Here is an 18,663-nt window from a genome sequence, read left to right as displayed (position 1 = left end):
AGTTTATAAGCAGTAATTTTTTATTTTTATTTTTGCCATTCCACAAGACATGTAGGATCTTAGTTTCCTGACCAGAGATTGAACCTGTGCTCCCTGCAGTGGAAGTACAGAGTCCTAACCACTAGACTGCTAGAGAACTCCATTATATTTGATTTACTTCATTTATTTTTGGTTATACCAGCACACGTAAGATCTTAGTTCCCTGACCAGGAATCAAACCAGCAACCCTGTATTGGAAGATCAGAGTGTTAATCTCTGGACCACCAAGGAAGTCCCTACGATTTATGAATGTGCTATTTTTGGTATTTAAGATGTCACTGAGTCCATCATTGTTAGTTACTAGTTGTTAGAATGCATGCATGCTCTCTGGAGAGAAAACAATTCTAAAGAAAAACAGGCATTATGTGTATTACCTGAAAGTATGTGAATTGAGAATGATAAAGGTCTGGATATACATGAAGAGTGGTTCCAATTACGAGGAGCAGCTCAAATTTGTGGAGAGACGAGCTAATATATCCAGTGAATCCCAAACACCATATCTTCAGAAGTGCTTCCAAATCAAAAAGTACCGTAAAAGCCACCTAGAGGAAAGAACAGTGAAATTAAAACCAACCTGCAATCTATTTCAAAATATGTCATATGTTTATCAGTGCATGAATTTACACCACTATCATAAAAAATGAGAAGATATGTTATATAAAAATCCAGAATGAAATTTTATTAAAAAGATGGTTTTAAAACACACCAACTAGAACATCACAGACCAAATGTATCTTCAGTGATCAGAGAAACACGTAAAAGTATTAACTGTTTTTGAGAGGTAATATTTCATTAATTTCCTCTAAATTTTCAAGACCTGTACTTACAGTACTTCTCCCCCTGCCCCCACCACTCCAGAAAGAGCTGGTCGACCAGGCAACCTGAGGTATCTTATAAATTTGGTACCCCTTTAAATCAACTTCTTGGTGGACATTTCCCAGACCTGAAAGTAAAGTGACTTTGAATCTCAGTCCCATGTGGGCAGGCATGTGCTGCCTGATTTTCAGGAGAGCCTACTCGTTTTCAGTCTTCTGGAGCCAGGGTCATGACTGAAGTTTTTCTCGCGACTTCCTTTTGAGGGAAGGACATTTTCCTTCTCTCACAGAGGCAGAGACCTCATGTGTCCTGATGCTCTATCGCCCCGCCTTCTGCCTAGGATACAGCTCTTTATGGCATGTTCTGTGTGATAAGAACATGCCAACACTCTCAGAGCGGCGACTGGCCCTGGTGCCCCCTGGGAGTTCTGCATTCACGTCAAGCCAATTTTTTGACCTTGAGACTATTCCTCTAATTTTTGCATGTTCTGCTAAGCATTCTAAATGCTTTAATATTTTAGGTGTCACTCTTAATCATTTCATAGATGATTTTCAGCCACTTCTGAGGACCATGTTCTATGTGTTTCCTAGAATCAATAGGCTCTTTGTGTTTAAATATGACCATATTTTCTATGATTTAAAAAAAAATCAGTCTGTAATCAACCATTTCTCCTTTAAGGGCATATTTTCCTATGAGTTTTGATAGGAAAATTCAGCCTTCTCACATTTAGCATGCCAAAGTTATACCTGGTCTTGTGTTTTTAGTTTATTGTGTGTTATTTGATATTCATCTTTCAACTTTTTCTTGTCTCTTCTGGCTTGGGCAAATTATTGTTAATGTCTTTTTTTCTTCCTTGTTTATTTAGATTCAATTTTTCTAATCTCCCAGCTTAATGCTCAGCTGTCATAGATTAACCTATAGCTTTTTATTATTGCATCCAAATTAAATAATTGCAAACTCCTCTCCTGCACAAAAGGGCTTGCTAACTTTTCCCTCACACCCTTAGCAACCTACAAACTGCATAGTATCCATCTTTCACCCCCCTACTCCTAGTGATACCACACCTCTTCCTAAATTTTGCTTTATCTGAGATCATCTACCAAAGATTTTTTTTTTTGCCACACTGCGTGGCTTACATGACCTTAGTTCCACAACCAGGGATTGAACCTGTGCCCTCTGCAGTGGAAGCTTGCAGTCTTAACCACTGGACTGTCAGGGAAGTCCCAATTCTAGCTTCTTAAATAGTAATTATTGCTTTTTTATCAAGCCCCAGTTGGAGCCAGTGGTAAAGAACGTGCCTGTCAATGCAGGAGGTCCAGGAGACATGGATTCGATCCCTGGGTCAGAAAGATCCCCTGGAGGAGGGCATGGCAACCCACTCCAGTATTCTTGCCTGGAGACTCCCATGGACGGAGGAGCCTGGCGGGCTACAGTCCATGGAGTTACAAAGAGTGGGACAGAAACGCCTCAGTTTAGGAACATCTTCTCTCGTTTATTATTACTCTTCTGTTCCCTTTGTCCTTCAGGGACTCCTTTTATTCCAAAATCAAGTTGAGACTCTTGACTTTCCCTCATGATTTCTACCATTTCTTTATTTTTGCCCACTTGTTCTCTCATATAATTAGCTCTCATCAACGACCATGCCCTTTTCAGCTCATTTTTTTGGAAAATGTTAAGTCAAATTTCGAAGGTCTGTTTTTTGCCTTAATTAACTATCTTTGAGACACTGGGCAGGGGCGGGGGGAACCCTCTTCTCTGGCCCATTCATTCTACCAGATTGGGAAATTTCTGTATATATTTATCTTGGATTTCTAGTTCCATCTTCATTTTCTGAGTCCCTTTGTATGTGAACATTTTTCTTTGCATGCTCACTGCTATATGTTTTGTTTATTTGTCTTTAATACTCTCAACAGTGGTGAGATTATTTTTGGTGATAAATGACCTAACACCCTACAGCCCCTTGGCTGGGCAGCAGGGGGAAGACAGGAGGAGAACGGGGCTGCCAAGGATGAGGTGGTTGGATAACATCACCGACTCAATGGACGTGAACTTGAGCACACTCTGGGAGATGGTGAGGGACAGAGAAGCCTGGCGTGCTGCAGTCCATGGGGTCGCAGAATCGGACACAACTTGGTGACTGAACAACAGCAGCAAGAAGGAAGAAGCTGCTTTGTGTCAGGATTCCATCCCAGGAGGGTGGAATCCACTCTTGGGAGTAATTCAGCTCTTCGGGAGATTCCTTGCCTGGATCTCAGAGATCAACAGGATTCTTCTGTCTCCCGGGACCACAGTTCCTCCGCAGGGTTGGCCTAGGGTGGCCAGAGGACCCAGATCCTAGCCACAAGTGCCAACAAGAGGCAATTAACCTCCAGCCCTGGCTTCTCAGCTGGGGCCCCACAGCACAAGGAGGAAGTCCAGCAGCTGTCCTCTGCCCCAGGCATCTTGGCAGACTCTTGGAGAAACTGAAGTCCATGGGTCCATCTGGAGGCTTCCCTGCAGCCAGGCCCGACATTAACAGAGGGAGCAGTGACCAGCACCCAGGGTCCGCCTCTCCTCACCTGTATTTTCAGACTTTCATTCCCAGGGAAGGAACGTAATTCATATCAAAGTGGCCTTTTTTCTTTCTTTTTTTTTTAAACCAGGGAACTACCAATAAATGCCCGAAATACATTTGAATAGATTGTCTAATTACATATCAATACAATTAATCTCTTTACTAACTTTGCATTTGCTATCAAAAGACAGATGGAACAATCTGTGTAAATGATCATAATTTATAACTATGCAGTTGGATCCCTGTGCACTATTATTCGCCTGGTGGGAAAACCATGTGCTTTTCAAAGCCACTAAAAGGCCCTAAAAATGATTTAGCAAATTATTATGTGATTATGTATAAACACCCATATTCCTACTGCTTTTCCTACTAGAATTCCTGATTCCAATTCTCCTGGGAGCAAATGCCTTGGTTACATTGTCTGTGAATGTTAATATTCACATGCTAACATCAACATTGTCTGAATTGTTACAAGCCAATATCCCATTCTCCAAGAAATAGTATGAGTCCCAAAGTCCTAAAATTTCATGTAACAGTATGATACATAAAAATATATCAAACTTACTTATAATTGTGGGTCATTCTGACAAAGGGAACAACTATGTCAGGAATTACAAAAGGGATTTAGGAAAATCAAGTTGTCAGTGTTGGTTAGAGGGGTTAGCACAGGATTTCAATTCAGCAGAAGATAACGGTTTGGAACAATCCAGGGCAGAAGCAGTGAGGAAGTAATTTTGGTAAGCTCCTTTCAGTGGATGGCTCCAGCCTGAGTCAATGAACTCAACATTGACAGTGGGCAGCGTGGAACGTACCAGTCACAGTGTTGGCCATACAAAAGGAAGGAGGCTGGCAAGTTATCTGCAGAATCCAGTTACATGGAAGTGCTCCCCCAAAGCATCATCTAAGCATGTGCCCAATTTAGAGGTTTACTGCAAATCTTTTTTTAAAATTTATTGAAGTACAAGTTGATTTACAATGCTGTCTTAGTTTCAGGTCCACAGCAAAGGGAGTCAGTTTTACATATACACATATCCATTCTTTTTAGATTCTTTTCCCATACAGGTCATTACAGAGTATTGAGTACAGTTCCCTGTGCTACACAGTAGGTCCTTATTAGTTATGTATTTTATATATAGTAGCGTGCATATGGAGAAGGCAATGGCACCCCACTCCAGGACTCTTGCCTGGAAAATCCCATGGACGGAGGAGCCTGGTGGGCTGCAGTCCATGGGGTCGAAAAGAGTCGGTCATGACTGAGCTACTTCACTTTCACTTTTCACTTTCATGCATTGGAGAAGGAAATGGCAACCCACTCCAGAGTTCTTGCCTGGAGAATCCCAGGGACGGGGGAGCCTGGTGGGCTGCCGTCTATGGGGTTGCACAGAGTCGGACACGACTGAAGCGACTTAGCAGCAGCAGCAGCAAGCATACGTCAATCTCAATCTCCCAGTGTGTGTGCGTGGTGTGTGTGTGTGTGTGTGTGTGCGCGCGCGCGCGCACACGCGCGCACTCCATGCCGTGCAGCACGTGGGATCTCAGTTCTGCGACCAAGGATTGAATCCGTGACCTCTGCAGTGGAAGTGTGGAGTCCGAACCACTGGACTGCCAGGGAAGTTCCCAGTCTCCCAGTTTACCCCTCCCTCACTTCCCCCTTGGCAACCATAAATCTGTTTGCTACATCTGTGATTCTATTTCTGTTTTGCAAATATGCTCATTTGTACCATTTTTTAGATTCCATGTATAAGTGATATCATATGACATTTGTCTTTCTCTGACTCACTTCACTCCGTATGACAATCTCCAGGGCCTCTGCAAATCCTTAGCAGTCAGCATTGCAAGCTTTGGGAGTCTCCCCTTCATTACCCCTAGTCTGGGAGCACCCAGGACCTTGGCCCCTAACTCGGCAGGCCCCACCCTGAGAAGGTCACAGTAGGACCTTTCCTCTGTCTCCAATTATCAGAGGACATTATACCATCAGTGGGTGCTTAAAGTTGAAACTTGTCTTTTTAAGAGTGAAGGCAAGATCTGTGAGAGGAGGATTCTAAAACTTTTCCTAAACATAGTTGCCACATTACTTGAAGAAACTTGAAAATGATACACGAAAACACCAAAATATTTCTTTCTTCTTACAATTTTTCCTAAATCAGGGATTTGCAATCTTTTTTTAACCACCCCCTGAGAGTTTTTTAGATATTTTGTTTCTAATCACTACATCATATGGAATTTTTATTAGCATATATATGTTACAAATATAAACATATCTACCTCTGCTTTACATACGGAGAAGAGTAGGATTTTTTTGCCCCTCCAAAAACAATTTTTATCCTCTTAGGGGTTTTTTCACTCCCCCCATCCCGCCTTGAGAATTTATGCTATACAGATAAATCAGGTTTGATGTCACCTTAGCAGAGTTTAAGTAATATTTTCAGGAATGCAGGTTTTATGAGTTTTTTAAATACCACATTTTATTATTTATTTTCCAAATTTTCATCTTATAATAATAAATATGTTATCTAATATCTACTATAACAAGCCCTCTTGTCCTCAAGGAAATTGTCAATAAGGGAATGCAAATTTAATTAAAATTAAATAAAATGAAATAAATTTAATTAAACAAAAATGACAGTTACTGTTCTAAGAAACATTATTATATTTGTTCTTATGATGACAGCACATAACTTGTGAAAAGATTTTTTTTTAGAATGAAAAATATAAGAATTTAGTTTAAAATGCTTGTTTTCCAAAAGAACTTGTAATTGGATTTGTGAGGATAGCAGGTAAGACAACAAGTTGATGGCCAAGTTTCTGAAGCTCAGGAGAAAAATAACTAAATGGAAAATGACACGCTTAATATAAATGGAACAATGGAAACTGTTCTGCCCTTTTAATTCCATGAATAATGTATGAACATTGATCAGTGACAAATTATAAATGAGCTGATTGTGATACACAGGTCCAAGAAGATAAAAGAGCAGAGATACTGCCCATATGTGCAAAGATATTTGAAATATATTATCCAAGATTTGTGTTGCAAACTCTATTTCATAATTTCAGAGAAACATGATGGATATTCATTAGAAAATGAATGCACATTTATCACAAAAGAAGACTCTAGCATAAAACTCACAAGAAACATAATTCAGGTACCCTTATTCTCCTAAATGAAATTCAAGTTAAATAACACTCAAATAAATGATGATCCACATCATTTCTGAGGTGTCGGTAAATCACCTACTCTTAGCATATGGTGTACCTTCAATTCTCTAGACAGTTAAAGAGCAGACTTTGGAGATGGATCATTGAATAGTCAAAAATGTCATTATTGTATTATTTTTCGCCTAACAAGGTACTGCTCAAATTCTTTAGAAACACACGAAGAAGCTATAGTCAAAAGAAACTTATTTAATTAAAGTTCCCCAGAAGATGAAATTAAACCCAATGATAATATGAAAGACTGCTGGTAGAATAAGATGAGTTATTTTCATAATTCAGTAATTTCTTGTGATTAATGAGCTGAAACACGGGTGTCAGATTCTGCTGGAACTAAAATAAATGGCTTTTTCACGTAATTTCATTTTAACAAATATCTTAAAGCCAAATGTCTTCAGAGGAAGATAGAAACCACTTTGCTAGAAAAGATAACTTTCTGTAAGATGGCAAAATGAGTCCATGCTGATAAAAGGCCTTCTGCTTCAAAACACAGAACAATCAGAGAAAAACAGGAAACCAAAGAGACACCCTGGAGTTCTAAATGAGGTAAACCTGTCCCTCGACCAGAAATTAAACAGGGGCACGCTCTTAGAACTTCACTGTTCCCTCTTGCTCTCATTAATTTACAAGTTTCTTAAAAGAGGGATTCTGTTAAAATTTTTAATCTGTGCATAAGGCTGTGCTGATAAACTTCTGTTAAATGTACAATCTGGTGGATATACAGATATATTTGCATATTTTTATATAATGAAAAGTAAAAGTGTTAGTCACTCAATCGCGTCCGACTCTTTGAGATCCCATCAACTGCAGGCCATCAGGCTCCTCTGTCCCTGGTAATTCTCCAGGCAAGGATACTGCAGTCGGTTGCCATTTCATTCTCCAGGAGATCTTCCTGACTCAGGGATTGAACTTGGGTCTCCTGCATTGCAGGCAGATTCCTTACCCTCTGAGCCACCAGACAAAAGCACTATTTAAGTACTGTTCAAGTTTTATTATTTATTAATAAAAACAATAAATTTTAATAAATATAAATTATATATTATTAAAATAAAATAAATACAAATACATTTATACATTGTAAAATATAATTATGTTCATTATATCAATGTATAATAATGTGATTTTATGTATAATAGTAATGACAATGGATTATTTTTGATCAAAATGCAAAATGAAAACTTCCAAAAGAAAGTAAATCTTTATATTGTTATGTTTATGCAGAGCCTCAAAAACAAAGAAAAGTTTCCCTGTTTCTAAACTAATTCTAAATTTAGGTTAATTAAACCAAAGTAAGTAAACAAGGCCCCAGCCTTTCAATAGAAGCTAAGCAACTTAATTTATGCTTAAAGACTGTTTTCTAGACTGCAAGTTGACTCTTAATGACTTATTTTGGATTTTCAAAATAATTTTTTTCTGGAATATGTTGGAACTCAAGAAATTACTTCTCTGAAAGCTCATGGCCTCTGGTGATCTATTTTAAAAATAAACTTTATAAAATATTACATAATGCTATTTCCTTAAATACTGTATCATTATAGTCCATAAACTTGAATTGCTGTTATTATAGCCATTTTGAGGATTAACAGAGATAATGAATTCCTTTAAAGCACTTGGCAACATTATGCAACTTCTAAAAAAAAATGGCAGCTATTATGTTGCTAGTCTTACTATATTTGAATTCAACACACAGGGATGCTAGTTGACATGCTCCGTGTCCCTAGAGGCTTCCCTGGTGGCTCAGATGGTGTCTCTACAGCTTAACCCAAGATCAAGTTCATTGCTTATTTTCGTAAAGAAAGCTTTGCTGGCTCACAACCACTCTGAGGCCACATTCCATTCTGCATGACAGTAGCAGGGTCGAGTAGCTGAAGCAGGGGACACATGGTCTGAAAAGTCTGAAATGTTTACCATCTGACTCTTTAAGAAAAGTCTGTTGACTCTTAGCTTAAGCCCAAACCATCTTTATCAATTTTTTAAATAGAGTATATTTTATAAAAAAAAATTAAGTGTGATTAAAATGACTTATCCACACTCATTTGAAACTCACCACTTTGACTTGTATTAGAAGTTTCTGATACAAAGAAAAGAGATAATGTGATTGGAATAAAGATCAAGCATGCTTTAGGAAACTCAGATACACCTCATTAATTAAGAGATGTGGAACAAATTCTGAATGTTTCAGTAGTTCAAGAAAAGTGTGATACCTATCTATTTTTTTTAAGTGAACTAAATCTCTACTATGTAGTTGATGAGAACTACATCATTTGGGATGGTTTCGGAAGTAGGCAACAATAGAAAGATAGCATGTGCCATATTTTACCACCCAATCCTACCTAATGCAAAGAGCCGACTCATTGGGAAAGACCCTGCCTGATGCTGGAACAGGCTGAAGTCAGGAGGAGCAGAAGATGACAGAGGATGAGATGGTTGGATGGCATCACTGACTCAATGGACATGAATTTGAGTAAACTCCAGGAGACGGTGAAGGACAGGGAAGCCTGGAATGCTGCAGTCCATGGGGTTGTGAAGAGTCAGACACAACTTAGTGACTGAACAACAACCTCTCTTGTTGATTTTTTATTTTTTTAATTTTTTTTATTTTTTATTAGTTGGAGGCTAATTACTTTACAATATTGTAGTGGATTTTTTAAATTTAAAAAAAATAGTACTATTGGACTTCCTTGGTGGCACAGTTTAAGAATCTGTTTATCAATGCAGAGGACACAGGTTCAATCCCTGGTCCAGGAAGTTCTCACATGCCTCGGGGCAACTAAGCTAGCGTGTCACAACTTCTGAGACGCAACTACTGAAGCCCGTGTGCCTAGAGCCTGTGCTCTGCAACAAGAGAAGCTACTGCAATGGGAAGACCTACCTCAACCCAACTAGAGAAATCCTGCACAGAGCAATGAAAACCCAGTGCAGCCAAAATAAATTTAAAAAATTATTTTTTAAATAGTACTATACACAAAAAAGAAAAGCAAGGATTTTTCAATTACCATTGGACACTACCTATACCCTTAAATAGTATCAGTGAACTCCACAATATTAGAACATTTGAAATTTTGTTGGAATTTCTTATAGCATGATCATAAATTGGGTCATTTGTAGTGAGGTGGATAAACCTAGAGTCTGTCAAACAGAGTGAAGCAAGTCAGAAATAAGTCAGAAAGAGATAAACAAATATCATATATTAACAGAATAACAGGCAAGTTTGAGCTCAGAGTACAGAATGAAGCAGGGCAAAGGGTAACAGAGTTTTGCCAAGAGAACGCACTGGTCATAGCAAACACCCTTTTCCAACAATATAAGAGAAGGTTCTACACATGGACATCACCAGATGGCCAACATCAAAATCAGATTGATTATGTTCTTTGCAGTCAAAGATGGAGAAGCTCTACATAGTCATCAAAAACAAGACCAGGAGCTGACTGTAGCTCAGATCAAGAACTTATTGCAAAATTCAGACTTAAATTGAAGAAAGTAGGGAAAAACACTAGAACATTCAGGTATGATCTAAATCAAATCCTTTATGATTATGCAGTGGAAGTGACAAATAGATTCAAGGGATTAGATTTGGTTGACAGAGTGTCTGAAGAACTATGGACGGAGGTTCATGACATTGTACAGGACGCAGGGATCAAGACCATCCCCAAGAAAAAGAAATGCAAAAAAGGCAAAATGCTTGTCTGAGGAGGCCTTAAAATGGCTGAGACAAGAAGAGCAGCTAAAGGGAAAGGAGAAAAGGAAAGATATTCCCATTTGAATGCAGAGTTCCAAAGAATAGCAAGGAGAGATAAGAAAGCCTTCCTCAGTGATCAATGTAAAGAGATAGATGAAAACAATAGCATGGGAAAGACTAGAGATTTCTTTAGGAAAATTAGAGATACCAAGGGAACATTTCATGCAAAGGTGGGCACAATAAAGGACAGAAATGGTATGGACCCAACAGAAGCAGAAGATATTAAGAAAATGTGGCAAGAATACTCAGAAGAACTGTACAAAAAAGATCTTCATGACCCAGATAACCATGATGGTGTGATCACTCAGCTAGAGTCAGATATCCTGGAGTCCGAAGTCAAGTGGGCCTTAGGAAGCATCACTATGAACAAAGCTAGTGGAGGTGATGGAATTCCAGCTAAGCTATTTCAAGTCCTAAAGGATTGATGCTGTTTAAGTGATGCACTCAATTTGCCAGTAAATTGGGAAAACTTAGCAGTGGCCACAGGAATGGAAAAGGTCAGTTTTCATTCCAATCCCAAAGAAAGGCAAGGCCAAAGAATGTTCAAACTACCACACAATAGCATTCATCTCACACTAGAAAAGTAATGCTCAACATTCTCCAAGTGAGGCTTCAACAGTACATGAACCAAGGACTTCCAGATGGAGGTCAAGCTGGATTTAGAAAAGGCAGAGGGAGCAGAGATCAAACTGCCAACATCCATTGAATCTGAATAAGCAAGGGAGTTCCAGAAAAACATTTACTTCTGCTTTATTGACTATGCCAAAGCCTTTGACTATGTGGATCACAACAAACTGTGGAAAATTCTTAAAGAAATGGAAATAGCAGACCACCTTACCTGCATCCTGAGAAATCTATATTCTGGTCAAGAAGCAACAGTTAGAACCAGACATGGAATAATGGACTGGTTCCAAATTGGGAAAGGAGTACATTGTCACCCTGTTTATTTAACTTATATGTAGAGTACATCATGAGAAATGCTGGGCTGGATGAAACACAAGCTGGAATCAAGATTGCAGTGAGAAATATCAATAACCTCAGATACGCAGATAACACCACCCCTTATGGCAGAATGCGAAGAGAAACTAAAGAGCCTCTTGATGAACGTGAAAGAGAAGAGTGAAAAAGCTGGTTTAAAACTCAACAATCAAAAAACGAAGATCATGGAATCCAGTTCCATCACTTCATGGCAAATAGATGGGGAAACAATGGAAACAGTGACAGATTTTATTTTCTTGGGCTCCAAAATCACTGCAGATGGTGACTGTGGCCATGAAATTAAAGGTTGCTTGCTCCTTGGAAGAAAAGCTATGACCAACCTAGACAACATATTAAAAAGCAGAGACATTACTTTACTGACAAATGTTCGTCTAGTCAAAGCTATGGTTTTTCCAGTAGTCATGTATGGATGTGAGAGTTGGACCATAAAGATGGCTGAGCACCTGAGAATTGATGCTTTTGAACTGTGGTGCTGGAGAAGACTCTTGAGAGTCCCTTGGACTGCAAGGAGATCAAACCAGCCCATCCTAAAGGAAATCAGTCCTGAATATTCATTGGAAGGACTGAAGCTGAAGCTGAAACTCCAATACTTTGGCCATCTGATGCAAAGAACAGACTCTTTGGAAAAGACCCTGTTGCTGGGAGAGATTGAAGGTAGGAGGAGAAGGGGACGACAGAGGATGAGATGGTTGAATGGCATGATGGACATGAGTCTGAGTAAGCTCCAGAAGTTACTGATGGACGGGGAGGCCTGGCCTGGTACAGTCCATGGGGTTGCAAAGAGTCGGACATGACTGACTAAGTGACTGAACTTATGGAATAAGTGATACATATGGAATCTAGAAAAACAGTATTGATGAATCTATTTGCACGGCAGGAATGGAGAAGCAGACATAGAAAATGGACTTGTGGACACAGCAGGGGTAGGGCAGGGTGGGATGAATTGAGAGCAGCATTGAGACATACACTTATCAATATAAAGTAGCTAGCTAGTGTGAAGCTTCTGTATAGCAAGGGAGCTCAGCCAGTGCTCTGTGATGACCTAGAGGGCGGGATGGAGGAGCAGAAGGGAGACTCAAGAGGGAGGGCATGTATGTGTCCTTATAGCTGGTTCACGCTTCTGCAGAGCAGAAACTGACACAGCATTGTAAAGCAATGATCCCCCCTCTGCTTCTAATAATGATCCATACCTTCTGTGCTGGATTCGCAGCAAAATTATATCCATTTTTCAGGTGTTTGATTGGACATAGTTTCTTTGTGAGCCTATGTCACTGATTCTCTATAGCACGAAAACTTGTTACTACTTACTGTCTATATTTCTTGCTTAACTGTAAGCTCCATACACCACAATTCTAAATGGCTCAGTGGTAAAGAAGCTGCCTGCCAATGCAGGAGTTTGGGTTCAATCCTTGGTGCAGGAAGATCCCCTGGAGAAGGAAATGGCAACCCACTACAGTATTCTTGCCTGGGAAATCCCAAGGACAGAGGAGCCTGGCTGGCTGCAGTCCATGAGATAGCAAAGAGTCAGACATGACTTAGCAACTGAACAACAACAAAAATGTTCCATATATGACACAGTTATTAGGCAATGTCACGTCACGGAGACCATTTCAGAGAAAGCTTAATATTAATATTTTCTTACAGGAAATACATCTCCACCAAGGGAGGAATTCATAAGTGACTTCTTAAAAGTTTCCGTAGAAGTTTGTATTCAATAGCTGTATACCATCCATTCTTTTTCTGAAAAATTGATGTGTGGGTGGATTGACTTTTTGTTAACCAAATCCATTTTTAAATGCACTGGGAGAATTCTGGGTATAGAAGAGAACCCAACTCTGAGGCAAATTGATTTTGTATGTGGAAAGTGCTTTTGTAATAAAAATAATCACATTGTGATATTTCTGCTTTTTAAGTTTTATTTTTCATATATTGGATTTCTCCAAGTGTAGCACAGCTAGATATGTATTTCTCACTTACATGATGAATGGGCTTCTAAAGAGTCATCTGTCAATCAATTTTTCTACAAATACAGAACCCCTGAATTCTAAGATCTGTTATAGACATAATTTTTCACAATAAAAAAGGCAGAGGTCTCTGGAAATCATTAAGAAATATTTAAGCAACAAATGTTAAGAAGGTTATCCCGTCAATAAGAACCGCTACTACAAAACTCTAGTATGGGCTGTAGGAAGCAAGAAGATTCACTATTTTCATCACTAAACCTACCTATTTCTGACTATAGCTTTAGTGCTGGCTGTAACACCTTGGATTTTTAGAACAGAAATCTATTTTCCTCCAATCTCGTCCTTGGTACTGTTGAGCTGAGATGTTCATCTACAATATTCTGGATCTGTGCTTGCCTACACTTTGGAGGAAACAGACACACAATATAATGATGGAGAGAAAACAAAGAGGTGGGTGGGGAAACACCTAGATGGCCAGGGTAACACCCGGGCCAAGGGTTGCCTTGGCAACGTGATACACGCATAGGACACCCAGTGTGGGAAGGTCACTCAGGGCGCCAGAAACAGATCAGGCAACGCGGGGACCAGGGGAAACACCTCGAAAGTAGACAGTGAACCAGCTCCGTGAGTGCTCAGTCGCTTCAGGCGAGTCTGAGTCTTTGCGACCTCACGGACTGTAGCTTGCCAGACTCCTCTGTCCACGGGATTCTCCAGGCTAGAATACTGGAGTGGGTTTCCATGCCCTCCTCCAGATCTTCCTGACCCAGGGGTCAAACCCGCATCTCCTGCATTGCGGACAGATTCTTAACCCACTGAGCCATCAGGGAAGTCCTGAATAAGCTCGGGTCGAAGTCAAATGATGACTGAGCTGAAGTGAACTTTTACACGTTTCTAAAAGTTGCTGTCACGAGCCGAGATTCGCGGCTGCCTTGAAAAGTGACCTGAGCCTGTGAGCCGCTTACCTCCGCCAGGTAGAACTCATCATACTGCCTCTTGAAGCTTTCTCCTTTGTGATAGTTGCTGGCAGCCACGATCACGTCCACGGTCACCATGCTCAGGATGAACATGTGGAAGACAGACGACCGCATCATTTGCTGAGGAGGCAAAACAGACGAACTCTTAATGAAGAGACAAACCCACGATTCAACACACCTATGTGCTCAGACCTTGCTGGATCTGCAGCATCTTTGTTATATGCTGCTGTGAAGAGTCTCTCTTTTTAAGAAAAATTTACTTTATTGAAGCGAAGTTGATCTACAGTGTTGTGTAAATTTCAGTTGTTCAGCAAAGTGATTAAGTTATACATATACACAATATACACAGTCTTTTTCAGATTTTTTTCCATTCGGGTTTATCATGGGACATTGAATATTAGTTCCCTGTGCTATATAGGAAGCCCTTGCTGTTTATCCACTCTATGTATAATAATTTGCATGTGCTTAACCCAAACCCCCAATCCCTGTCTCCCCCAGAACCTCCCTCTGCTTGGCAAACACATGTCCAGAACAACTTTTCTAAGATAACTTGATGGCTGTCACTAAATACTGTGAGCAAAGCAATCTTTTGTCTGCAGGCAGCTAAAAAGTACCTGGGGAGATAGTTTCAGAGACTTCTGGTTAAAAACTGAAAATACATTTCACTGAACTTGTGTATAACCTATATCTTAATTTTCACTGGCTAGTTAGGAAGCTTTTATCCTTACTGCTGACTCTATGGAGAAATTATTTTTTGGAAAGCTGATACCATATAACAAGTATCACTTTATTCTGCTAAGAGAAAAAGCTACTGTTGATGAAAGCATTTTAGAGATAAACCACAGAACTGGAAAAGCAGGAGAAACCTAAGATCTATTTATTTTTTAATGTATTGCTTCTGTGGATTATTTATTTCTTTAAATTACTATTTTTAATAATTTATTTTCTATGTTCTAAACCACTTTATTAAAGTATGGTTGATATTAAAAAATGTGTTACATATTGAACATATATAACTCAATGAGCTTGGGGATAAATATACACCCTTGAAAGTATGACCATCATCAAAGCCATATACATATCCACCACCTCCCAAAGCTTCCTCTTGCCTCCTCTATTAATATTGTTATTATTATTTGTGGTAAGAACACAACATAAGATCTATCCTCCTAGTAAATTTTAAATATACAATAGAGTACATAGCTACAGGTACTATGCCATAGACGTCATAATTTACTTACCTCATATAACCAGAACTTTGTACTCTCTGCATAAATGTTATTGAAAATTATACTACAACTAATTATAGCTCATGTCTATATTTATAATTATTATGTGCCCAAAGCTGTCATAAGTGCTTTACATAAATGAAGTCATTCAATGTCCTAACAGTTCTAGGAAGCAGAAGGAAACTGAGGCTCAGAGAAGTTAAGTAACTTTCTCACTGTCACACACATACTGAAGACGAAACCACAATTTGGATCCATATCTGGTCCAAGCCTGCTGCCTACCTTGAGGTAAAATAATTAGGTATTTGAAAAACAATGGCTATTATTATATTAGCTATCATGTATTGAATACTGTAAGTATGTTATTTCTTTTACTTCTTTCGTCTCTACCATAACCCTACATAGTGGGATGTATTACCCGCCTCTCCCACAGAGTTCAGAGAGGTTAAGTCACTTGTCCAAGGTCACACAGCAAGTACACAGCCGCACCAGACTCTGTACCCACGTCTGTTTAAAGTCCATTTTAGGAGCTCCTGCCCCGCTGTGGGGCAGGAAATACGTAAAAGGAGGGGGTAGAAGCTGAAGACCCTGGGCAGCAGAAGGAGGAGAGGGAAGCTGACCACACAACGAATCACTGAGTCACAATCCTTGGCACCAGCTGCCCGGGATACAGAGCCACGATGAGCCCTGTTTCGGGGCTTCACTGGTTCTTACAGACACATGTGGACACCACTTGATCTTGACCTGAGAGTTCTTCAATCTTTGCAACTGCAAGAACCTGATGAAAGCAGAATCCGAGAAGAGGAATAGGGCGAGGATACCTCTGAGCTTGCCGTTGACTCTTTGCATCCAAATGTGTGCCTTCTTGGGGTTTCAAGACTCTGCGGTCGGCCACAGCACGGGCTCTGAGCCAAAGTGCTTGGACCTGAAACCCTACCAGGCACGAGCTCTATGGCCCTGAGCAAGGTTCCCCAACCTCCCCGTGCCTCAGTTTCCGCATCAGTAAAATAGAAACACGTACCGGCTACTCCAAAAGCTGTTATCACAAACATGTAAATACCTGTCAGCTCTTACAGCGGCGCTTGCATATTATAAATGTTCTATTTATATGTGCAGTTAAAAAAAATGTGACCGAGGTATTTTTATGTTCAGCAATGAGAAATAAATTGCCCAAGGTCAAAGAATTAATTACGCTGTATGTTTGACTGAGTCCAGAACCAAGTGAGATAAATAAAAGCGATAAAGTCTAATAATGTGAGAGATGTCACAGCCACTGCAAAAGCAGGTATTTAGTGAGGTTGTGTGTCACCATGGCTACTGATGCATTCTTACATCCATTTATTTGCCCTTGACTTTATTTCATGGATAATGCAAAATCAAATTCCAGGGCTGTCAGTCAACATATTTAAATGCACGTCAACTTGCTTGCAGGAACTACTGACCTTCATAACGTTGATAAGCATATCAGCTGGCAAGTTTCTATCCTCATTAGAATTTTTATTTAGTCTTTCTTGTATTGAGAGAGTTAAAATTCCATAACTATTATTCCTTTTCTAGACTTTTTTCAAGGTAACGTTCTATTAAAAACATTTCAACTGCTTTCCACTTCATCTGCATGACAGAAAAGCCACAACTTTCTCTTTCTATTTTCCTTAGCTGTGGATTTATGTCTTAAGTAAACTGTTATTACTGAAAGGTCGAAACAAAGCTTTTAGCCATGGCTGTCAAAAAACTTTTAAATTGGTTTTGTAACTGTCACTGCTTCACTTGGGTGCTGTCATCATAATTAGGTTGTTTTTTGTCTGAATGTCTACGTTTCCCTGTTGGTACAGAGTCATTAAAATAATCACTTACAAAGAATTTTGATACGCTATAATCACCATCGTTCAGCTGACTTCTTCCACAGTAATAACTTTCAAATATTAAATAAGAATTAAGGTGATCAGTATGTATTGTAGCCAAATTTAAATAATAAAACCAGGAACTCTAGCTTCAAAGGTAGAGCTAGTTTACATGGGCCTCTTCAACTCAGTCCAACCTAACCAACGTCTGAACGTGGCTATGGGCTTCCTCAATGTAGAATGGCTGGCAACACTGCACTTAGACTCACATCTACAGGACAGTTCAAATTATACCCATCAATTTTTCATTTTGTTATAAAAATTTTGACATAAAGGAAAATGTTAAAGTTGTCAGTGGCACAAAATATCATATAACTTGGGATTTCACAGTTGTATGATTTAGTATGGATGCAGGATATATAGATGAATAGATATAAACATACATACATATGGATGTATACATGTATGTGTGTATATATATTTTTATATGTGTGTGTGCGTGTATATATGTGTGTGTGTGTGTAGGAAATGACAACCCACAACAGAAGCGACTTAGCATGCACACATATACGTATATATAAGCGTGCTCAGGTTGCTCAGTCATGTCCAGCTCTCAGCGATCCCACAGACTGTAGCCCACCAGGCTCCTCTGTCCATGGGATGCTCCAGGCAAGAAGACTGGAGTGGGCTGCTGTGCCCTCCTCCAGGGGGTCTTCCTGACCCAGGGATGGAACCTGCATCTCTTGCCTCTCCTGCATGGGCAGGCAGGTTCTCTACCACCAGCACCACCTGGAAAGTACGCACACACACACACACACACACACATATAAAACATCTCTCTCTCTATATATAGAGAGAGATGCTTAATATAAGACTCTTCAGATCCTACATACACATCCTATTTTTTAAAATTCCCTTCAACTGCGATGTCATTTTGATTTATATTTTTAAAACATCAGAAAAGTTTTGCATATATTTTGAGTCTGGCTTTGATCCAAGAACTACTGATTTCTGTGTGTGACAGTTGGAATTACCAAAATACGAAGAAGAGACTGTAACAGAATCATCCCCAAGGCAGCAATGTCAGGAATGCTCAGAAGCCTTGCTACTCAAAGTGTGGTCCCTGGACCAGCAGCTTCCTGGGAGTATATTAGAAATGCAGGGTCTCAGGCCCCATTCCAGACCTACTGAATCAGAATCTGCATCTTTAGCCATGATTACTGTGGATCCTAAAGTTTGAGAAGGTCTGTTGCAGAGGATACTCCTTGAGTTGCAGATGAAAACCTGGGTGACCTATA

General features: G+C 39.6%; 1 protein-coding gene across 3 annotated transcripts in view; it reads right to left on the bottom strand.

Moving 5' to 3' along the window:
- Positions 1-18,663, bottom strand: part of NALCN (sodium leak channel, non-selective) — a 283,090-nt gene that overhangs the window by 161,249 nt on the left and 103,178 nt on the right. For all 3 annotated transcript variants that reach the window (XM_070471442.1, XM_070471443.1, XM_070471444.1), the window contains 2 exons: positions 14,284-14,415; positions 414-581 (listed from right to left, as the gene is read on the bottom strand). In XM_070471442.1, coding sequence (XP_070327543.1) covers positions 414-581; positions 14,284-14,415 — 300 coding nt within the window. The remainder of the gene's footprint in view (positions 1-413; positions 582-14,283; positions 14,416-18,663) is intronic.

Source organism: Odocoileus virginianus, chromosome 8, assembly GCF_023699985.2.
Source record: "Odocoileus virginianus isolate 20LAN1187 ecotype Illinois chromosome 8, Ovbor_1.2, whole genome shotgun sequence".
Classification (NCBI taxonomy): domain Eukaryota; kingdom Metazoa; phylum Chordata; class Mammalia; order Artiodactyla; family Cervidae; genus Odocoileus; species Odocoileus virginianus.
Note: the sequence above shows the minus strand (reverse complement) of the source record. Positions and strands in the feature narration are given on the sequence as shown.